The sequence below is a fragment of the Mya arenaria genome, chromosome 4 (genome assembly GCF_026914265.1).
Source record: "Mya arenaria isolate MELC-2E11 chromosome 4, ASM2691426v1".
Lineage (NCBI taxonomy): Eukaryota > Metazoa > Mollusca > Bivalvia > Myida > Myidae > Mya > Mya arenaria.
The window spans coordinates 72222134-72246221 of record NC_069125.1 but is presented as its reverse complement, the minus strand read 5'-3'; the positions used below and the strand labels follow the sequence as shown (position 1 = coordinate 72246221).

General features: G+C 35.3%; 2 protein-coding genes across 22 annotated transcripts in view; one reads left to right on the top strand and one right to left on the bottom strand.

Annotated features, from left to right (window-relative positions):
* LOC128231357 (twitchin-like) overlaps window positions 1-24088 on the top strand; it is a 94932-nt gene that overhangs the window by 43028 nt on the left and 27816 nt on the right. For 11 of the 19 annotated variants that reach the window (XM_052944052.1, XM_052944066.1, XM_052944071.1 and 8 more), the window contains 22 exons: window positions 110-155; window positions 1734-1792; window positions 3348-3362; window positions 4834-4916; window positions 7114-7320; window positions 8908-9181; window positions 9471-9610; window positions 13854-13998; window positions 14246-14367; window positions 15401-15421; window positions 16895-17039; window positions 17341-17482; window positions 17782-17912; window positions 18122-18214; window positions 18391-18585; window positions 18848-18999; window positions 19159-19303; window positions 19419-19576; window positions 20098-20248; window positions 21348-21475; window positions 22380-22403; window positions 23898-24069. In XM_052944052.1, coding sequence (XP_052800012.1) covers window positions 110-155; window positions 1734-1792; window positions 3348-3362; window positions 4834-4916; window positions 7114-7320; window positions 8908-9181; window positions 9471-9610; window positions 13854-13998; window positions 14246-14367; window positions 15401-15421; window positions 16895-17039; window positions 17341-17482; window positions 17782-17912; window positions 18122-18214; window positions 18391-18585; window positions 18848-18999; window positions 19159-19303; window positions 19419-19576; window positions 20098-20248; window positions 21348-21475; window positions 22380-22403; window positions 23898-24069 — 2748 coding nt within the window. Of the gene's footprint in view, window positions 1-109; window positions 156-1733; window positions 1793-3347; window positions 3363-4833; window positions 4917-7113; window positions 7321-8907; window positions 9182-9470; window positions 9611-13853; window positions 13999-14245; window positions 14368-15400; window positions 15422-16894; window positions 17040-17340; window positions 17483-17781; window positions 17913-18121; window positions 18215-18390; window positions 18586-18847; window positions 19000-19158; window positions 19304-19418; window positions 19577-20097; window positions 20249-21347; window positions 21476-22379; window positions 22404-23022; window positions 23038-23156; window positions 23172-23897; window positions 24070-24088 lie in introns of all 19 variants that reach the window. The other 8 variants (XM_052944054.1, XM_052944053.1, XM_052944055.1 and 5 more) reach the window with 8 other exon arrangements.
* LOC128231360 (uncharacterized) lies at window positions 9660-13496 on the bottom strand. 3 transcript variants are annotated; one of them, XM_052944072.1, is made up of 2 exons: window positions 13234-13496; window positions 9660-12228 (listed from the first exon to the last, which is right to left on the bottom strand). In XM_052944072.1, the coding sequence occupies exons 1-2, from the start codon at window positions 13318-13320 to the stop codon at window positions 9814-9816; spliced, it is 2502 nt and encodes an 833-aa protein (XP_052800032.1). In that variant the 5' UTR covers window positions 13321-13496; the 3' UTR covers window positions 9660-9813. The 3 variants fall into 3 exon arrangements, with proteins under 3 accessions (XP_052800032.1, XP_052800034.1, XP_052800033.1); XM_052944074.1 differs by lacking the exon at window positions 13234-13496 and adding an exon at window positions 12602-12646; XM_052944073.1 differs by lacking the exon at window positions 13234-13496 and adding an exon at window positions 12501-12623.

Genomic DNA, 24088 nt, shown 5'->3' with positions numbered 1-24088 from the left:
GTTTCAAAAATCCTCCTGTAAAGAAATAATATATTGCAGTGATTCTAACCAATTATATCATCGTTTTCTTGTCTGTGTAATATGCTAATTTAAAGCTATTTTCTGACAGATCCCAAAGACCAAGCTATGGACTTCAGATCTCTTCTCAAGCACAGGTAAAGAGTGATCACCATACTTCATTAGTATATCGAAGAAATTAGGTATTTTGTCCCTCCCTGTATCCATAAGTAAATAAATTATGAGGCATTGCGTTTGTAATCACTCACTCTCTTACCACTTTTTAAATGATTTAATACAAAAAATATCTGAACTTGATGATTTTTTTGTCATATGTTTCATGTTAAAATCATAATGTATACCATTTTCATCCATAGAGCATCAAGGTAATTTATTCTAGTCTTAAAGTATATCTAACCTTTATTTTGGGTATCATTTGCATGATTAAGCTAATCATTGGGTCTGATGCCTGGTAGCCCCAGGTATTTAAGTATCATTTCAATGGCTACTGTTTTCTGATAAGAACAAGTAAAATCATTTTTGATATGCAGTCGCAATTTCATTTGAATGTTAACTCTGCCTCAATTAAAAACATTGGAACTCTAGTTCCATTTGTAAACAGAAGTATCATGTACTTTTCCTTTCAAATGATACTAAAAACAAAATGGGCTTACCAGTTATTCATATATTTTTTTATGATCAATTCACAAATTGTAAATAAAGACATGGACCCAGCTAGATATACATTTGCCTTTCTGCACTCTGGTCGGCAAAATACTTGTTAAATAGCGCAACAAGTATGTTGATTTCTTTTATTTTCACCAAATTAGACAAGGTAATCTTTAGTACAAACAAGTGTTTAAAAAGTGTTTTGCTGACCGTCACTCTGCACTGTAGATACATTTATGTTCAAGTACTGTATGTTAATATTTAGAAAGTGTAGAAATTAACCCATGCGCACCATTATATGAACACTCTTTTAGTTTTAACAGAATTACAAAACAAAGTTGAACAAGTAGTTTTGCTCAAACGTTCTTAGTACATGTACATGGCAGAACTGGGTATATGTTGGAGTTTTTTTACATCTTTTTTCAGAAATAAGATGCATATTAAGCGCAATAAGCAAAGCCAACAAGTGTTGCATCTTATTTTTGATGAAAGATTCAAATAAACTTTACCAGTAACTTGTACATAGCAGTTGGTCAGAGAAGTTCATTGGACTATAATAGTCTTCACAATTAAGAACTTACAGTGGTAGATGCTGAATATTAAATCATACGCAAATTAACCCTTTTGAGCTTGGCCATTGGTGGAAAATCTTGGACAAACACTGAGTTGAATATATTATCTACTTAGGGCTTAGCTAGCAATACAGACATAGGCACATGCACTACAACAGCGGAAGGAAAAAATTTGCTAAAAATTGTATTACTGGATGAAGATTGAAGGGTAAGGCCTTTGTCGCCTTTGCCGGTGCGAAAGATCAAAATCTGCCAAGCTACCGCAAGGTCTAAAGAAATACATACATACACCTCTTTCTATGTCTTAAAAATTATAACATTGGAAAGAGATTATTTTTAAAATATGTAAAGTTAAGTTAAAATTAAGTCAGAAGGTATTTTGTCAGTTTGCAATTATTTAAGCTTCTATACAGACACATCCTGTTCACACACAGAACCTGTCATCACTGAAAGTGTTTCAACTGCATAATAATATTCCTGTTACTGATTTACCAGGGAAGGAAAGGGCAAGAAGAATGATGACGAGGACATTGACTGGGGCATGCTGAAACCAGGTAACCATCCAGTCTCTTTACATAATACTGTACTTCTCATGTATATTCCATGGCTAGTTCCAAAAAAACTGTCATTGAATCTGTCTTGGGCATTGAATTTTATGATACTTTCAGATATGAATATCTAGGGGCTTTAATGTAGGAGTTCTGCTTGGCACGTCCTGGCCCGTCTATTTCAGTTCTTACAAAACACACTTACTGATCATTCAAGTATTGGCATCTGGGGATATTCATCAACTTCAGTGATATGTCAAGATAAGTTAGGGGAAAAGATGAGATGGGTTTTTTTAAAACACTCAGACAATTCAACTGATCAGCTGAACATCTTACAACATCAAAGGAATGCCAATATAGATTAAATCAGACTGGATTAAATGTAATGTTCTGTTTCCATAAATATGACAATGACATTTTACTTATTTTGCTGTGAGGCAACCATACAATAACATCATACTACAAGGAAGGTAAAGGATAGGATTTATGAACAGAAATATTCGAAACAACTGCTCAATTTACACATATGTTTATTAAATTAATTTGTTTTTTGATGATCTTTATAAAGAGATAGTAATTCAGCAAATAATAACACATTATTCATTTAATAGTTTGTTTTTAATGATCTTTATAAAGAGATAGTAATTCAGCATATAACTACACAACAAACTAGAACATGATACTCATCTTCAATATTATTAGCATTATCTAGTTTACTATACTAAGATTCTAACAAAACAAGGAATACTAATCTAGAAATCTAGCCATGGGATATAGAAATATTAGTGAGATTCTGCGTTTAACATTAATATGATTACAGAATACAATATTTTTTTACACAATTGTAGTACCAATATCCATTTCTTATCTGTTTTTATCGTAATGGTACAAAGCTGCCAAAGTATGAAGCTGCTCATTGCGCAACAGCTGCAAGCTTTTCTTTAAATGATAATAAGAGAAAAAGTTGATGTGGATAACTTTCATAAGTGTTTTATGAATGTTAGTTATACAGGTTGATTTGAAAAAAATTGACAAAAAAGGGAAAGGTATGTAAGACCTTGCGCCAAGGCGATTTGCGCCCGGTACTCACAGCACCATACCGCAAGCACACAGCCCTCTCATACATTCTATTTTATTTTGTATCCCAAATCCTATGACATAAGCACAAACATTCTAATTTGATATGGTGATACTGTTCTGACACCCTCCTGACTCCTAATAATAAGCAAGCAACACTTTTAACTTCAATATTGTTATTAACGCTCATGTTATCTATATTGCTTTTTAAAATAAGTCTGTATAAAGCACTGCTTTTTAACTTACATTTGACACATTTGTTTGCATTTTAGATAAATTACATATTCAATTACACAGGTATAACAGGTAGGAGGAATATCTGTTGATAGAGACGGTTTTAAATATGATGTCTTAAGTACGCAACCCAATATCCAATGTTCATGAACATGTTCATGTCCCGTGTTATAGTCCCTGTCCATCCATCACTTGACCATTACTTTGGCAACTGTTTTACATCACATTTTCATTTATTTTGCGATTTCAGATGAGCCGCAATCGAGTATGTGTGCTGTCCGTCAGTCCGTCTGTGTGTTTGTGTTTGCTAGTTCCTTTAGATGATTTGTATTCTTGTTTTCTTTTACTAGATAGAAAGGATCATCATACACAGTCTGCTTTAGCGGTTGGTTCTGTTGAAACATAATGACAGTGTCCACGGGAAAAATTTATAAACATGTTTTCCAACATATTCTGTTCAAAATGTATTGCATGCATTCATATCAATTTTTTCGTTATTCACCAGAAAGGATATTCGAAAGTTGGCTTGAAAGTAATGAGAGTAACTTTTTTAGTAGTGAAAAATTGCATACGTTTTAATAAGTTGTGTCATAATGCACACAAATTTGGTTTCGGTCTCAGAAAAAAGCACAAGAAGATGGTCCATTCTCTTAGTAGATGTACAATTATGTATCCTTGATAAAAAGGAGAGAAACTAAAAAGCTGTGGTGTGTTTTAAAGTCAGAAAAGGTTGAATATCAGTTATCAGATTGTTGTATGCCATTTCAGTTTTAATTGTGGGTGGAATGCACTTATCAAAGTTTGCTCCACCCTGTTTACAACAGTTTTTGGAACTTTTGACCCTATATGATTTGGCAGACCTGCTGAGAAACCAATATGGGCTTAGTTTTTTTTCAACATGGGTGGAACATTCATGACCACGGGGTTTTAGACAAACTCCACTGTCCACAATTTGCCTATAACCTCTGGGTTTGCCCAACATCCCCCGGTGGAGCAAAATATTGATAGGTGCAAATGAGTTTCTCTCTTTTTTTGCACGTCTTTATATTCATATAAGTATCTGCAGAAAGAGTTTGCTGAGGGCTGAAATGAAGTAAAGTCTGCCTGCCAAGCTAGCTAGTGTTCATGCGTTGTTTAGGAAAAGAGAGCTACCATTTTGAGGGAACTCATGATTATTCTTCATTTGAAAAACTTAGACTAGAATCTAAAGGAGGCTGCTTTTGCTGTGTTGATTGTTAGCTGTAACTCCAAGAAAAGAAAAGATTTTGCTCAGAAAGCTACACATATAAAAACATGTAATGAAATAGGTTTAGAAATTAGATAAACCTTAAAGAGTTCCATATATATGTGGAGTGCTGCATCCTTGTGCTTGCATTGTGTAGCTAGCGTTCATTGGTAGACATATCATTTATGGAGACCTTGAGAAAGGTATTGAAGCTGCTATCAGGTTGCTTATGTTGCGTAGCTGTTTAAATATTACCCTTTGGCAATGCACTTTACAGCCAGCTAGTACAGGATTAAACTTAATGAGACAACATTGACATTTTATGTAATTTGATAAAAGCATAAAATAAAGCGCGAATTGCTCGCGGATAAACTTAAACTATTTAAGCGCAGGCATTATTATTTCTATTATTTGCTTATATTGCAGTTCAATACAGAGGTAGGAAAAATCATTTGACCATGATTTATGAAACATCTATAACAATGTGTTTACCCAGTGTTGTATTTTCCAGTGGAGCAGAAGCGGCGAATGTCGCAGATCGAGGTTACCAAGATGGCATTGAAAAAGGTGGAAAGTGACAGCGAAGAAGAAAGGGTATGTATGCAATATGACCACAGTACATATATAACCTAAGTGCTGTTTAAGAATATCAGAGTTCTTAACAAGATTCTCTAAGATTTAAATGTTGTTAGAAAAAGGGTAAATATTTACTGTTTGATAAGACAAGTTCTTGTGGCTGGTGATTCTCTTCGACCATTAGCGAATGAAAAGGATCATGATTTTGTTTAAATAAAGTACAGAATGATTATGGGAATGTTTAAGGAACCAAATGTAGATGATACAGTTCCAAGTTCAAGACGTGAGTCGAATGCCTCTGAGTCTGAGTGTGTGCGCTCTCAGACACGCTCACGCTCACAGACGCCGTCTGTGGATATTTCCCACCCTCCGCTCAGACGAGGCAGCTCCCAGGCTAAAGGTGTTGACTTCTATGAGAACCTGGAGATCAGGTGCAAAAGTGGGGCTCAGAAACGCAGGGTCAGTGCTCAAAGTGAGCCTGAACCATTTAAAGTCCAGTTAAAACACAGGGAAACTGAGCAGAAGGCAGGTTCCTGTAGGTCGAGGGTCTTGTAGGGGTTGGTTTGCTGTGGAAAATGGCTATAGGTTAAATTGCTTAACAAAAGGTCATGGGTCATAGTCATAGTTTTTTGGAGCTGAGAATGTCTGAGGTGAACAGACCCAAGATAGGCCCAATATATAGTTTTGGTCTTAAGTAAGAGCTGTGTATTTACACAATTATACTTAGTGAGCTAAGCAAAGTTTGATGTGATCATAGATAGACCTAGATATAGCCATACACAGTTTGGAAGTGTTTGATGTGTATGATGTATACTCATGTGTAATACATTCAAATTCATTAGTACCATAAATTCATTGTTTGTCAGTGACGGTTATTAAAGTGATTTTGCTGTTGAATCTATTATCCTGTAATACTTTACAAGTTAACTTGTCTACATACAGTTGGTAGTCACTTTTTATTTGTCTGTTCACTTTCTATTTGTCTGTTCGACCTATTCTGGTTTTTCAATGGTTGGTCTTAATAGTTTTGGTGGTCTTCTCCTCATCCTGTGTATAGGTTTATTTTGTGATGCCATTTTACCAGTGCGGCTTTCATTAAATTATCATGGTTGTACTTTGAAATATTAGACAGTAAAGACAGTTATTCTCAAGATTATTGTATGAAAATAACAATGTATCTTTGGCATGAATACTCTGTCACCAAGTTGTTACCATGAGTTCTGTTATTTAAAAGCCGATGTTCCATGTTCGCTCATCATGTTTGTAACTATGCTAACATGTTTATTTCTTTTGCAGCAATCACATTTAATTTTGCTGTGAGATATTGTTTTATGACAATTTACATTCTACTTAATAAACTCAACTGTTGCCATTTTTTGCAGCCAGATTATTTACTCTTACATGCAGCTTAATAAGTCTTTCTTTATATCCTTATTGTGTGATATTTTTATTTTCATCATATTATTATAGTTCCTGAGCACTGATTTTTTCTGTTTTTCATTTAATTTGCTGTCTTTGATTTTTTCTCAGTGTAGTTCTATGTATATATTTATGGCATTTTGTCAGATTCTTGTGAGAAATTCTAATTGAATGGAAACAGTAACAATTAATTTATAGTAATTAAACTATAACCGTAATTTGCAACTGCATTTACGAGGTACTTATAATTAGAGCATGCCCTGTAACGTGGCTGTGATTTAGAAATTAGAAAATGACAATGTAACATTAATATGTATAATTATATTGTGTCATTAGATAGGTTTCTGTCAATCTTCTTTCCTAGTTAAAATATAAGAAAATCAACAACAGACACCATTTAGGTGAAGATCAGAAATAATCAGGCTCTTTGTTTGGTATCATAATTATGTTGCTTTAACACATTACTACCTTCTTAACAGATTTCCATTTTGATGAGTGCACATGTACTTGTACTGTGTGCTCAATTACTAGGCTCTTTAATGTGAAGCATATTTATGTTGGCTGAACCATGTCTATGCTTTTGAACGAAAACACCAATTTTTAGTCGGACTGAATTAAAAGCAAAAGTGTTATGAGTATAATCTGAAAGTTGCATTGTTTTTGATGAAAACTATTGGTTTCATGTTAAAGAATTACTTCATACAGTTTTTTCATCTCAGTTACCTACTGGTGTGTATACTAGAATAGGCTTGATGTTAAGTAATATAAAGCTTTCTTCCCTCTCGGTCCAACATAGACTGGTAGTAGAAGACAATCAGTTGACGAGTCAAATAAACTTGAAGTCCCGGGTGTAATCCCCAAAAAGACCCTCTCGGCTGAAAAACTTGACACAATAGAGGCACAGCAGCAACAACGGCGGGCGTCCATGCAGGGCAGAAGAATGTCTCTGGTGGAGGCCATTCCCGACTGGCCGTCTCTAAAACATGCAGAGAAAGAGGCGGAGGTATTGGTCCAATGTTGTGATCGTGAAGTTGAAGTATTGAGTCAGTCAGTCAGTCTCGTGTACTTGAATCAGACACTTCTCTTATCTTTACTCATCTCTCACTCGCTGTATTGTACAGAGAAAGGGACTTGTTTCAGTCACTTTATTGTCGTTATTCTTCTGTTGCAGTCTAACACTGAACGCTTCTCATGGCGCTGTATATATCCAACTTTATTTGCTTCCTGTCTTCTTTCGTTGTCTTAAATATATTTTGTTCATGTATTTTTCGTTTGCTTAAGTGAATAATATTGTGAAGCTGTGATATTGTGATAAGTAAAATCTTACATTTGAGGCTGCATTTATGTGGGGAAAAAATGAATGTTCTACACATATAAAATTCATTCTGGTTTCCATCAAATTCGGCAGAACAGATACATTATTCTGTGATGGAACAGCAGAATAGAGAAAACTGAAGGCACTGGAAGATTGGGTCCTTAATATATGTTCTTGAAAGTCATCAATGTAATGAAGTTATCATTCAATAAATTGCAGCCTCTGAATGTTGTCCTTGTTTAACTGTATCTGTACGCTGTATCTATATTTCATCAATATTTCACTAACACTCCGAGATATCATTACCTATTCTAACCTTTCAGATAGTATAGCTTATTTATAAAAAATAGCCTTTAGCTACAATATTTAAATAAAAAGTCATAACTACGCAATAATCATAATTATATGCTTTGCTTTTCAATTAGATAACTGCAAATATTGATAAGTTTTAGGTTGATTATGAATGTAAGGAATGTTATTTTAATGAATATTAAAGTACTTTGCCCTGGCTGCATTGTGGTAAAAGCATAATAGACATTGGTAGAACTAAATGGGAATGGAATAAGTCATTATTAGAAGGCATGCTACTAGGTGTGCATAACCTGCAAGGATTGATATCAATGTCGTAGATAGTAGATGGTACTTGTAGAGCAACTTCTTAGTTGCAGGTCTAGTTTTGGCTTTACAATTGATGTTGTATAAGACTTAAATGTTTGATAAGGGTAACATAATTTTTTAAAGACTTCTAATTTGTAATGCAAGATATACATGTTTAACATGTTTTGAAATGCTTTCTTAACATAACAATTATGTAACATTGAAATTAACATGTTAATTATACTAATTTTTTACAAAAATTATGTTTTTGTTCCGTTTTAATTTTATTTTCCAAAACCTTTACACTGTTTTACAAAGAATTATCCAAGAGCTTAAATATTTAACATTTGTTTTGTCCTTATGCCTCTTAATAATTGAATGGAATATGGAGAACAAATCATTTCTCTTTTTGTCTTTGTATTCTGATTGCTGGGAGGTAGGGGCAAGAATTATATTAAGTTCACCGGGTTATCTCAGTCTTGCGGGCACCCCTCATTTACAAATGCTCAAAACAGTCAGTCAACTGTTCGCATTTCTTATTCTTTACAGTAAATATTCAGCAGCATAGTATGAAGGCTAAGAGGTGAATGATTTGAAATGAAACTTTCCTATTCCTTATAGCCCCAATCTCTGATCTCCAGGAGGCAGTCCCTAATATTGTGTTGTATTGGTATGTAGAAACCGGAGAAATGGATCAAGGAGCTTATCGACATCAAGGTGACAGAGGGCAAAGAGTCTGTAATGTTTGACGCCAAGTTCTGCAAGCCGGACGCTCCCTTCCGCTGGTACAAGAACAAGCAGGAGATCTTCCATGGAGAGAAATACCACTTAATTCAAGATGGCGAGGACTTCAAATGCGTCGTGAACAACATCAAGCTGGAGGATAATGGCAAATACATCCTGGAGTGCGGCAAGGGTCCGCTGAAAACATCCGCCTGGCTCTATGTAGATGGTAGATTATTTTTTCTGATTATTTGTAACTTTCAAGCATTTATTATAGTGACATTAATAAAAAGATGACTTATGAGAGCATAAGTGATTGTTTTATAAAGACAGCTCCTGCTCTGGCAGGTTTCATATTACAAGATTATTGTGGTCATTATGTCAAACTTAAGATAACCCATAACCAATTACGAGAATTTTGGATCTGACCACATATCATTTTGGTTTGATTGAAGAGTATTTTTGTGTAGAAATTGAGAACTGTTTGTTCGTTCATATTTGTTTTTCACAAATTACAGAGAAACCCCCGGAGTATTACTTCACACAGAAGTTGCCTGAGAAGTATGGCATCCAGCGCAAGAAAGAAGGCATGCTCGAGTGCTTCGTGTCAGACAACAAGGCCAAGGTCAGATGGTACAAGGATGGGACACTAGTAGAGGTAAGCAGATAATATTTGAAGAATATTTATTTATTGTATTGTTGGTTGAAACTATGCATACTTAATTGCAAGGTCATTGCATAAAACAAAGAATTTTGTTACATGTACAACACTTTATAAACTAGCAAGCAGACAAATTAGCTTGAACTCGTTAGTGTTATTAACTTCATAGTCTCTTTGCTGTTTCAATGAATAAATATTAGTTAATGTAGCACGATATGTGGTCTGTCATATACATTTTCTTCATCAGAATCACCATTTTCAGGAAAGACTAACTCTTGTCTGTCAAAGTATCTCTTTGTCCGCATATATTTAGCAGTGGTAGCATCTCCTTGGTTATGAACCTTTTTCTTCTTCTTTTTATCTTGTGACTTGTTGTTCTGCAGCATATTATCATATGGCATTTGCTTTGGTATTGTACGGTAAACAGTACCATCTCTGTCAGTTGCCAAAATTCCCTGAGTGTCGGTTTTATGGAGCTCATTGATCCAGCGAGGAACCATGTGGTGGGAAATATGCGGTATCCTTCCCTTGGTTTTCTGGGGTTCAGGATTGCGGTCCTGTCTAGCAGGTTTTTTCCTTGTAGGAGTCCTGATATGCTGCCTGTTTATCTTTGGCTCATAAACTGTGGTATTTATCCAGTCTTCAACATCCCTCTTTGGTCGAACAGGTCTCTGAAGACTTATGGGCCATGTTCGCTGTGTCTCGGTTTCTTCTTCCATTGTGGCTTCTTTGGTCAGAGATGGAACATACATATCAGACTTATGCTTCTTATTATCCTGTCCTGTCTTGTTATACACACGCACAAGCTCCTTCTTTTCTGGCCGATCAGAATAAAGATGCAGGGGCTCATTGGCTGCAGGAAGATGTATCCTCTTCTTACGGCGCCTGGGTAGAGCAAACTTGCGGTTAACCCTCGGTGAGTAGAACCAGAACAGGAAGGTCTGTAAACAAGTGATTGATCCTTCTGGGATATTTCTGGCGGTCCACACACTCCGCTTGATCATGTCAGATGTAGGCGTCTCTGGAACACGCATCTTGATAAGGTTGCGACCACTAGTGATGAAAAATGTGTCGAACATGGATGCTGTTTCTATGAATATTGAATTTCTAATGGTAATACCATTTTCATACAGGATGGCATTGTCAGAAAGTCTAAGTTGTTGACCACACATAATCAGTCTGCAGCTGGAGATAGCATGGCCTGACTTCATCTCTATTTTGTAATGAAGTTGTTTCATATCTTGGTTCACGTCCACCATGGTTTTGTAAATGACCCCGTCAGGAGCGTGAAGAAATACAGGGTACCTCTCGACCTTCAGATGAAGAACTTTCTCAAAGTCTTTGATCACATGTTGAAGCAAGGCATGGTCAGGCAGCTTGAAGTTGTTTGTACACAACTCATACATTGAAGCATTAGGAACACCCACATCTTCAAGACGATCTTTTACATCTTTCACTCTTTTACTTGGCAATATCTTCAAGTTCTCAATAACATTATGGCCTACAGAGACTTTCACAGGTATTCCAAACAGCATGTCTTTATCGATATTGGTCATGGTGATGTTCATCATTATCACTGTGTTCTTTGCTTGAGAACCAATGACCTTAGTTAAGTCCATTTGGACTTCTTTCTTGTACAGGCGTATGAGGTCCACAGGAACATCCGAGTAGCCATGCACCATAAAGGCCACCACTGACCAGCGGTCAAACTGTGACACCATCACCTCAAAATTCTCTCCTAGCTCAGTAATGACTAACAGTGTTTGCATGTTCATATCGTTATGTCTGCCGACTGTATTGAGCACGAGGGTGTCTGCATTCTTTATCCCATAGAATCCTAGACAGTAGTCCCAGTGGAGAGACTTCCTATTGTGCTGGAACACGAGAACGTGTATGGGAACATAGAGCTCGTGAACTGTAACCTGCTTGGTACCATGTCTACTGAATGTTCGGCCAAACACACGATATATGATGTCACTCCCTGTGCTACAACGGTCTATGTATAGTCTGTAGGTCTTGCCCCAGAAAGTTTCTACGTTTATCAAAAGGTCAAAGTGTACTTGGATCAAAACATGCATAGTGGCTGCATTTTTCACACGATATTCATACAAGCGCCTGCAATTTTCCAGTACCTTATCCTTAAATAGAATATCCTGTTGATCAATGGATATTCCTTTGACCTGTTTAATGTATGATTTCACTTCATACACAGTACACATTAGATCTGCACTGATTGGAAATGTGAGTTTGAGTTGATTTATTTCCACTGTGAGGTTGATATTCTTCTTTGGCATCACCATGACAACACTACCCTGACGTAACTCGTAGATATCTTTAGTCTCCCGAGGTGTTCGCTCACCCGGCTCCATTATCATGATCTTTTCCGTGCTTCTATTAAATGGGAACTTGCTCTCCACATATTGTGTAACATGCCACAGTGTGTCGTTAGGAAGTGGGGTGAAAATCAGCAGGGAATCAAGGTTGTTATAGGACCACACTGCAATGGCTCGACCCAGGAAACCGTTCACATCGATGTTGTCAAAGTCTGTTAGGAGCTCTAGAGATTCATCTGAGTCATCAAAGTCTGAATCACTGGCCGACTCCATGGCATCAACCTGAAAAAAAAAGAAGATTTATTATTTATTTTTTTATCATTTTTAAAGAATGTAAAGTTTAAAACAGTTAAAGTAAATATTTGTTCTGTTAATTATGAGAATCGTCAGTATTTATTTTATTTTTTATTAATAGAATGGGAGAAAATTTGTTACTTTCCGATTTTTAAAATCAGCTTTTACTTTAAAAGTGTTCACATAGCTCAGTTTGATAGATGGTTTGTCATTAGATTTTATTTCCATTTATGGCTTAATTTAAATAACAAAATGCTTACATTTCACAAGTTGTATCATCGGTATTTATTTACTTTGACTTAAGTTAACAAGCTTTAAATTAAAAGATGTTACGAAATGAAAAGAATACAAAGTTTCTCACTTTTTAAGACCTTTATGATGAGATTTTTCAAACACACAATTTGAATTTCAATCGATCTAAGTTCAGACATCAAGGTTTATATTTGTTTTAGATTGCTATTGAATGCTTTTGTGCTTTTTCAAGATTTGATGTAATAATGGGAAGATACGGCTAGCATACATAGAACAACTAATTTGCTGATTCAATTTAAACCTTGTCGAGTTTTGTATCAAATGACAATTAATTGTCTTAGCGTACGCACAGTCTTTTTATAAAAACATTATCACATCATTGATTGAAATGCTTAATTAACTCCATTATTTCAGATTGTTATAATCAAGCAACATGGTAGTGTTCATATATGTATATATAATTACATTGGAATTAAAATGAGTACAGGCGAAAAACATATGAGAATGTTGAATTAATTCAATATACCCATTTTCAATTAAAGTTAATTACAGATTAATTGCACTTGATATATCTAAATGAATTCAGCCAGTTGTTTTTCCATTACCATTGAAAGTTATGATATAAAAGAAATCCGTACATTCTGTTACTCTATACATCATTCTCAAGAAATACATTTTAAGTTTTATGTGTAAGAATAAGGTTTACAATAACACTGGGTGAAAATCAGCAGTAAATGTCACCTGAAAGTTATATCCAGGAGCAACCATGTCTCTGTACAGCATGCTGTCCGTCTGTCTGTACAGGCCTGAGGCCACTCGGAGAGACATTGTTGCTGATTCTTGTCTGGCACACTCTCAACAAAAATGATAAACTGTTATATCTTTTATCAAAGCACTTTTCTGTACTCTACTCTCAATTGAGTTATGTAATATTTTAAATCAAGAAAATAATAGAAGGAATAAAAGAGTCCTTCATGAATATAGTTCCTTCAACAAGTACAGTACTAAAACCAGTTGTTATTGTTTGTCATTGCAACTGAGACCAAATAGCTATTTATGTTTTAATTGAAATGAAGATCTAATTGTATCAATTTACAAGCATGTTCATTGATCTTTTGTTTTAAGTGTAAGTCGAGACTATCCATTTAAAAAATAGAAATAAGTTTACAATTCATTCTGATTTAAGAAATTATCTCACATTTATAGAATTTCAATGAACACAACCATTTAAAACACATGTAGCAAAAGATTTGTGAAAATGATCATGTAAATTTGTAAAATATATGTTTCACAGTTTTGAAATAATACTAGCATTGTTCTTAAGGTGTATTTCTTGCATAACATACCCTCTGTTGTTTCAGTATGAACAGGGTAAGACAGAAATCCGTCGCCGAGAAAACCGGTGCATCCTGAGTTTCCCCGAGATGAGCAAGGATTACGAGGGTTTCTACGAGTGCAAGATCACCATCGGAGAAGCCGTCACCACCTGTAACCTCAAATGTGATGGTATGCTAGGAGTTAAAAAAAGTTAAAATAACTGATATCTAAGCCAATATTGCACTTCCTTCATCTGACAAAAAAACATGACTTGTACATATGTCGATTCATTTTTTTAAACCTTTAAAACCAGTATTCTGAAGATGTTGAAAGTCATTCTTCTGACAACCCCTACCAGGTATTAGCTAAAAACTGGAACAGTCATGGCAAGGACAATGAAGAAGAAACCATTTCTACTATTTCTTTTACTTAACAGAGCCTGAGTGGGAGTTTATGAAGAAGCTTGAGGATGTTGAGGGTCAAGAGCGACAGAGGGCCATCTTCGAGTGTGACGTGTCTGACCCAGAAGCGGAGGTGTCATGGTTTAGGGACGACAAGGTCAGTATTCAGGTTATCATTAGAAAAGATGGCAGCATACCAATTACATGTTGATCAAAGTTCTCCCATAATTAATTGGTTATTTACACTTTTACATGATTAATTCTTACAAATAAAAAATAAACATTCTCTATTAGTATTGCTCACCTTTAGACATTGACTGTTTTCTCATATTTTTATGTTAGGTTAGTGTTTTGTGTGGTCTTACTTTTGTCCCTATCAATGTTATTTTCATGAATTGTTCAATTCATTAATTTATTGATCATTGGTAGGTCATCATAATGAGTCCTTCTTCCCAATAAGTGTTATACATTGTAGTTATAATGTATATTTTACCTCATTATGTTAAATGCCATGTTCACATTTTCATGTAGGGTAAATTGAAGGTAAAAGTGGGATGCAAATATACGCTATCCATATAATCATATTGCACCATATATGTGTTTGATGCACCAAACATCATAGCCAGAACCTTGTATCACTAGAGGGGTAGGACTGTAGTAGTTGTACTGTATGCCGTCTGCTAGAGTAGATTCCCTTATGCTTGTCTGTTTGAGCCATGCATCTTTTTAAATTGACAAACATGTTTAGTTATTATTTTTTTGTGAACTTCTCATCGGAAACTGTTGTCAGGTATCAGGTATTTGAATGTCAGGTATTTGAATATGCTAGGATTTAAAAGTTATCGCTTTGCTGCAGAACAACAGAGAGAGTTAGTTTCATGTCTCCAGCGAGATATCTATGTTAAGTCTACATCTGTGTTTACTGGAAATAAATATAATAAACATATTTGGGCCTTAAATCAGCTGAAAGAATTTTGATTAAAAACAAGATGCTTGTCATTTGCAAAACATAAATTTCAACATTCTTAATTCTCAGAATGATACATGGCTGGGTTCTCTTAGTTTACTTTTGATATACATGTTTTCTTTATTTATTTGTTGTGTTTGTGTTTGGTAGCTGTAGAAACATAACTGTTACCATATGACTAACTGATGGAGTGTTCTTTTTTCTTCTCTCTCTCTTCAAACAGGACAGCGGCGTGTGTAATACGGTAACTTGTCATACGTCCACATGTATACATCATCACTGCGCCTCTTTAGTTTCTCACTTTTAAGCCATTCAGTTACACCTAACTGTGGTCCGGTCATTTTAATACACGCAATTTACAGGCAAAGGTGCTTTTTCTTGAAAAATGCACTTAATGAGCCACAACAGACTTGAACTTTTAACCAATTATGAACCTTTAATGTATCATAAGGATCTTCCATGGCTGCTCGTTTACAATATTTTGTGTAAACAAGGTTTACTGAGTTTCTGCAGAACACCCTGCACAAGGGTTGGGATAAACCTATCTTACATGAGCTGCCATGGTAGATGCTTTTTCTTCAACTTCAGTTAAACAAAATATAATAAAAATGTTTTTAATCTATATTTTTACGTATGGGTACTTTTTATCTGTGCCAGTGGGCAAGACAATTATTTCCAGCATGGCCAAATATTTGGATCTACTTATCTGGGGTGGGAGAAATAGCTTTATGTAAATATTTTTGAGTGACTACCACATTATAGTCTTTGAAATCACAATCTCCCTATTTACAATACATCATATTTCCTGTGGTCTATCAGTGTTATAACTGCTATCCTGTGGTCTATCAGTGTTATAACTGCTATCCTGTGGTCTATCAGTGTTATTTGCTATCCTATGGTCTATCAGTGTTATATCTGCTCTCCAGAAAACTCAGAAATGATGTCAAGGTCTTGAAGACACAATTATGTCATAATTTTTCTATTGCAGATAACTTGAATATTGTAGCAAAATTTTAATTCAAAACTCTTTTTTCACCCTTAATAACTTATTTAACACCTTTTAATTTATATTATTGTTATAAGAATTTTCGTTATAATCTTTAACTCAGCTATCATCTGCTTCAATAATTATCTGTACTCACACTGTTGTCTTAACGCTATTATATTCGTTTATATAAAGATTATAACTAATAAAATGTTTCTTTGGTATATTTTAACATTTTTCCGACCAATACAGTAACAAATATCTAATTCAGCTGACAATGTTCACCCCCTCCCACTATTTTCTACTAAATATTGTAACTTTTCACCTACTTTATGTCTGCTTTTGAATAAGAAAAAAGTGAACCCTGATGTTCAATGTACTTGACTGGTATAATGGATAATTTTGTATCTTTAAAACATAATGTCATGAACTGTTTCTAGTAAAGAATAACTCATTCATCACATGTTCAGCTAGCACATGAAAGACAGAAGAGAATTTTCATTTACAGATCTCATTATACATTTTAATGTGAATTCAGGATAATATACTTTTAGCAAACAATGATATCCCAACTAACTTTTGAATTTTTTTTGATACTGTACTAGGAACATAAGATTGTTTTAGTGTGCATGCTATCAAGGTTATTGCATGAAGTTTTGTGTGATATTTTCACCCTAGTAAGTCTCCTACCACCACAGATCTTTCACCTCCTGTTCTATTATTTGCTGACAGGAGCTCAAACCGGGCGGTAAATACGAGTTTGTGAAGGACAACTTCAAGCGACGGCTGGCTATCAAGAACTGTAGCAGTAGGGACGAGGGCAAATATGCATGTAAGATGCAGAGCAAGGAAACAGCTGCCAGACTTTTCGTGGAACGTAAGTTGCTTCCATTTTTAAGGAAATGCTATAGCCAGTAGTGTACTTTTTCTAAATAGAAGGTCAAAAAAGTTTTTGTGGAAGATTTTAACAAAGTCATATCTGCATATAAGTCAGTTAAGTCATATCATAAGAAGCTTGTTTTAATTTCAATTTAAATGATATAAAAAAAGTGCACCTCTACTAAAATATCAAATTTTTAATTCTATTGCTCATTTGCCCATTGATATGGCAGATATTTGTAGTCCCAACCTATTCAGTGTAGCTCATAATACATTTGAATTTCCCTGCTTTCCCGTAGCTGACATCAAATTCTTCAAGAAGCTTGAGAACAAGAAGGAGAAGGAGACAGGGACCCTGCAGCTCGACTGTAAGGCCTCCAACCCGAACAACGCCCCTGTTCAGTGGCTCAAAGACGGGGAACCAATCAACAAAGACGACTCGTGAGTAGACACAAGTTCTCTTGTGGTCTGTTTTAGGTATTTGTATAATGTGGCCTTTTATAATATCCTCTGCTGGAGAATTGCCTGGAGAATACTTTTAGGTTTTGACTTCAAACTTGATAAATTGATAGATCTCATTGAGAGGAAGTGCAGTGCACAAGAACCATTACTCTGGGTACAGTATTTTTTTAGTTATTGCCCTTTGTAAATTTTCATACATATTGAAGACATCTTATATTTTTGATTACTAATTATTACATCTTAATTCATTAAAAATGATAACTGATACATTTTTTCAGTCGTTTTGAGATTTCGAAGAAGGGGGAGATAATGAAGATGATCGTGAAGAACCTTGTGGAGTCTGACGCGGGCGAGTATACGTGCCAGGTTGGGGAGCGTACCACCAAATGTAATGTGCAGATAGAGGAACGTAAGTTGCTGAATGTTGTTGGATTGGCTCAGAAAATGATGTATGCAAAGCCTTGGATTTCATTCAACAAAATGGGCATCATGTATCAGTTTAACAAAATTAATGTATTTTAACAAATACACATTATAAACATATTTTTAATTATCTATTTTATGCATATATGAAGTGATATGTTTCGGTTAACTTAACCTTGCCTTTTTCCATTGCAGTTCCCAAGCCCCCTAAAGTTGACTTCAGTCGTATTCCAAAGGAAGTCAAGTTAAAGAAGGGAGAAACTCTCAAACTGGATGTTCCATTTGTTGGTATGTACCTTATACACAATATCCACATGCTAATGAAATGGTACAACTCGTCATCTGATAAAATGCATAAATGATGATTCGTTCAACTATTTAGCCACCAACAAATATAGTGTAAACTTACATTAAGAATTAAACATTCTTATAGAAATTTAATCTTGCATTGTTTCCGTATTTAGGAACACCAATGCCGACAGTGGACTGGGCACGTGATGGCCAGGTGTTGTCAGACCGGGACACAGACATTGAGACAAAGGACAAGTCAACCCACCTGTGTATCCCGAGTGTTGTTAGGGGTGACACCGGCGAGTACTGCGTCACCCTGGAGAATGAGGTCGGCACTGAGAAGGTCCCCATTAATGTCATCGTCATGGGTATGTGGAAATAATGATTTTAAGTGTTTAAAGCTTGTCTGTTTTTCAAGGAAAGAAGTTGACATAAAATGAAAGCATAAGTATTTACGTTTTATCACTGTGGCATCAAATTATTGATTTAATCTTGTGCACAATTTGAAAATCCCTGATGACACAAAAATGTAACCTGTTATATAATAATTTATAATATGGCTTAAATAATGATCACTTTTTTACAAATATAATTTATCCAAATATTTGAGATGATGTGTTATTCCTGCAGACAAGCCAGGCCGGCCAAAGGGTCCCCTTGACATTGTGGATGTGTTTGCTGACCGGGCTGCCCTTCTCTGGGACCGACCAGATGATGATGGTGGAACTCCCATCACTCACTATGTTGTTGAGATGAAGGAGGCCGGCAAGGACTGGAAAAAGGTCAGTAAAAATTAAATAGGTATGTAATGGAACTAGTTTTATGAAAATCAAACTTTACTTTTTAATTGGAGAATGGAACTCATTCTCATATAAATGTGAAACAAGCTTGAGGAGGGTATATCTTTTAACAGCTATTTCACATGAAGGTTTCCTCTGCAGGTGTGTGACACAGATGACATTGAAATAGATGTTGCCGACCTGAAGGAAGGCAACAAGTACACATTCCGTGTTGCCGCTGTCAATGAGATGGGACAGAGTGATTGGCTCGAGGCTGATGATGAAATTCTCGCCAAGGACCCATGGGGTATGTGCAAACATATGCTGGAATTATCAATTATTGTTTTTTTATTGTCAAATGTCAAGTTGTTCATTTAAAATTATTGTATGAACATATTTGTAGGAAAAAAATTGTATTACAGATCCAGCAGACCCACCAGGCGACCCGAAGATCATTGACTATGACAAGGATTACGCAGAGATTGAATGGACCCCACCAGAGAATGAGAATGGGGCACCAGTTGATGCGTATCTCATAGAGTATAGAGAGAAGGGCAAAGGGGATGATGACTGGAAGAAGGTAAGCTGTTAAAATACAAAAATGTTTGAGGTGGGTTTCAATTGAAATCTTCTCACAGGGATATAACTCTATATCCCCTGATTTAGTAATATATGTTATAAACAAGGTTTTTAATAACTGGGTTATAAGAATGCGGATGTCGTTGGGCCGGTGGTTGTTAAACATTGCTTTCTGCCCAATAACTTTAGTTAAGACTTGGTATGTAGGTAGCTTATGTGGCTTAAGATTACTTTGAGGGGGCTGGGGTCAAGGTCAAGGTCACTGTTGCTAAAAATAGAAAAATGTTTTTAATCCCAATAACTTAAGCTAGGATTCATGGATAGTCATGAAACTTGCTGCATAGGTAGCTTATGTAAAGAGATAGCTTTCGATGACTTTTGAGAGGGGTAGGTTGAAGATCATTGTTACTAAAAATAGAATGTTGGTTACTGTCCAATAACTTAAGTTAAGATTGATGGATAGTGATGAAACTTGATGTCTAGTGTTGTACTCTTTGATCACAGTGAATGTTTGTTTTTCAGGGTGTAGAGGTACCCGGGGATCAGGTCAAGGGCACAGTTGAGGATCTTGTGGAAGGCAAAGAGTACGAGTTCCGTGTAAAGGCCCATAACAAGGCTGGCCTCTCTGAGCCCAGCATGGTCTCACCTCCTGTAAAAACCAGGGCCAGGAAAGGTAAACAAATATGCTGCCTTTTACAGAGTGTAGAATTTTACATCATTTTTACTTTTATTAGGTTATTGGATATATTTTTTCTACTTTTATTCGGTTATTGTATATCAACTATGTTTCTCCTTATATGCTAATATTTCGAAAGGTCAACTTTCGGTTGTTTTTTTTAATTACATTCTTTGATTATAACCATTTTGTTTCATTATTTTTGGAAAAGAAGTGTAGGTATTGTTATAGCCCTGGTGACATTGTTGATAGTGTCAGGCAAATATAAAGACAATATGCACATGTTAAGCAAGGCCCACAAATCTGTCGTTAATAATTGTTGAGTTATGCCCCTTTGTTTGACTAAAAATATAACAGACCCGCGTTGATATCCGCATTGGTCTTGTTCTTATATTGTCTTTTCTTGTTTCATTTTGTTTATTTTTTCAAGGTTGTATTATTTTTTGCTTAATAGCTAAAAAAAGTAAGTACAGAAGGCTGATTTGGTTGTTTGTAAAATCAGTGCAAGTCTCTTAATGGTCCTTATCCAGATCATTTCTTGTCAAAAGTTTCCATGTTTGTTCTCAGTGTCATCTTTAATTTGAAGTGAAATATATGTACATGTTACTTTTCTGTATTAAAATTACATCATCATCAGTTTCTTTTGATGTAGATGTACATGTTTTGTAATAACATCTCTAAGCTTTGTGTCGTTCTCTCAACTGTAAACTTCATGCAAGATCTATGTCCAGTTTGCATTTCAAGTACTGTTTGATTGCAGAAAGTTATGTCCTCATGTTTAATTCTTTTCTACATAAAACAACTCGAACAACGACCTTACGCACTAAGCTTGCTAGAAATCAGCAATGTAGCAGTACAAATAGGTTTTTCAGTTACAATTTATGTAATAATTTTGATGAGCTTTAAACATGCAATACTTATTTCCCTAAGAATAATGCTTAAAATAATTATTGTCCTTTGCTAGATTTGTTTGGTATGTTTTAAAATCATATTTTTTTATATCAATAATCTGAAGTTAGCATCTGTACAGTTTGTGAATCCCTGGTGACATATTTGAATGTCCCGCTCTCATGACACCATGTATTTGTGTGCTCAGTCAAGCCCCGAATCATGGACAAGAACGATCTGAAGCCTGTGAGGATCAAGGTTGGCCAGAGCTTCAGCCTCCCAGTCAACTTCATTGGAGAACCCGCCCCCGATGTTGTCTGGTCTGTCAAACTTGTGGTATGTACAACTCTCATGCTGCATAGCAGTTGAAAATAGACTGGTTCTCCTTGAAAGTATAACAGTTAATTAAGCCAATACTTCTGTTTGCAAATGATTTTAGCATTTGAAAGTGGAGCCAAAAATGATCGTGGCTTTTGCTTTGCCAAAATATAGTCTAAAATAATAGACGTGTTAAAAGGATTTGCCATATCAAAAATCGTTAAAAAACCCCGTCAACATGCAATTATTTTGACTATGCCCAAAAAACATCTAAGCTACTTTTGAATCAAGTACAACATCTATAGCCTTTTATTTGACTTCACACATCGAAGAAAGCTGACTGCCACTGTCAGCGATTGAGCTCATCAACATGGAACTTACTACTAAGGGGCGGACTCATACACTCTCTAAGGATTCAAAGTACTGTTGGAATTGTTTTAACATCAAACTGCTGATTTAATCAAAGGCTTAAATATGCTCTTTGAAGGGTGGATAACCTATTGTTGTAAATTTATATTTGGGCAGTACAAATTGAGGGGTGAAAGTGGAAAGGTTCTATCTTCTTCTTTATTTAATGTCTCTTAGAACCTTTTTGCATTCACCCCTCGAAATTGACCGACTTTTTGTTGCAAAAAAGTATCAAGCTTTTAATAGCTGATTGGTGAGTATGAGTTTGTTTGCAAACAGTAGTAATAGGTTTTTATAATGTCTGAATATCAATTGCACTGATTTATTAAGTCATGTATTATCCAATTAATTTGATATTAAGTTTAAAATTATCATACCGTATATTATTATTGAACCTTTGTTGAATAATTATTGTCATATCTCTGATATATGATTTCTAGCCCTACTTTTGCGTACTTGCAGCAAGCTTGCCTCATATGCGCAGCAATAAATATAAGACTTAATTTTATCTTAGGATGAAAATGGTGAAATCCTTGAGGTAATTTGGTCAAGATGTAGATATAATCATGTATAGCACTTATGCTTTGTGGAATTATTGATGAGAAATTTTAAAACACAAAGCTGTAATGATAAAGTTCTACATTTGTTTGTGAAAGTCAATCAGTAAATAATTCCACAAAATTGTTGTTGTCCATATAATTATGATAATGCTTGCCTGCGTTTGTGCCTGCACTTGCAATACATTGTATATTAATGATGGTTTACTTGATTTATGATATCTTAATAGTATTGAAGCAGAATGCATAAGTCATTATTGTCAAAATGCGCCAGCTTTAACTGTATATCTAGCGCAATAAGCAAACCCATCATGATTCTGATAATGCCTTTAGGTTTGTTTTTTTAAGTTTTGCCTGCGTATGAAGCTTTTGGTTGAATCGCAAACTCTGTCATAACATTTTGATTTGCTTTGAAATAGAAATTCTAACTTGGAAAGAAGCAACATTTGTCATGATTTGTTAGAAGAAGTAGCCCCCAGCTTTGATATGTAATGTAGTACCCCAGCGTTGATATGTAAAGTAGTCCCCCAAAATGATTTAAAAAAACAACAAAAAAACGTCATGTTGAACCCTTTAACCTTCCCTATTGTCATGTTTTAGCGAATAGGAAAAGAGGTTGGTGTAATGGTAACTGCTTTTTGTGGCTTTACATGTTGCTTTAGGGATGCGTTAGACATGTTTGCTTCTTTAGATATTTCATTCTAACTTTAGTCGCAATGTTTGTTTGATTTTAGCGGATTGCATTCTCAGTAAGTTATTTATTTGTTACTTAGTGATTTCAGCTAAGTATCATATGCAACTGCCATGTATTTTGAATATTTCCTATCATTCTTTACTCTAACTGTAAGATGCAAAATATATTTACTAAAAAAGGGTTACTAATCTATCTCTTCCCTATTAACTGATGTAACAAACATGTATAAAAAAAGTTTTTACTTATTTTATGCCAAACAATGCATGTCTTATATAGATTTTCATGCTGTGTCTTTTTTCTTCCTACAATATATAAGATTCAATGTGTGAATTATGTTTTCATTTCTGCTGCCATTTTGCTCTGCTGCAAGCCAGCCACATGTTTAAATCATTTTCCAGATTGTAGCCCTATCTGTGCGCGAGGCACTGATACTGTGAAGTGACAAGTTGTAGACAGCCTCCTTCCTTGATTCTTGCAGCCATCAACCTTTTTTATTTCAACCAACATTTCGACTTTCTTTGAAACAATTAATGAACGATAAATTTTGCCAAAGCTGACAAGTTTAAGTGAATTTAAGGACTGAATTTTATGACTGAGAAAAGTAATAGTCACTTGATCAGTGCATTTCAATAGAACTAAAACTAAATTCGGCATTCAATTATCCGTGCAAAAAAGTTCCTTCAATTGTTTCTGTACAGCCAATGCGACTTTTTTTCATTTTCATTGCAATTGCAGTTGAATTGTTTGATCTCTTTCTCATTGCGACATTCCAATCTGACAGGATGGTTCCACAGAGACCTTGTCGAATGGTGACAACACAGCTATCTCTGTGGCACCTAAGGACTCAACGATCACACGTAAGGAATGTCCCCGGCAGAACACTGGCATTTACAAGATCACCGTTGAGAACAAACATGGGCAGGACTCTGCTGAGGTGGAAGTTGTTGTGCTCGGTAGGTGGAATTGTGTTGA

Excerpts from the sequence above, each read along its gene's own strand:
- LOC128231360 (XM_052944072.1), bottom strand. The coding sequence starts at position 13,320 with ATGTCTCTCCGAGTGGCCTCAGGCCTGTACAGACAGACGGACAGCATG. Across the intron at positions 12,229-13,233 it reads CTCCTGGATATAACTTTCAG|GTTGATGCCATGGAGTCGGC; the intron begins GTGACATTTACT and ends TTTTTTTTTCAG.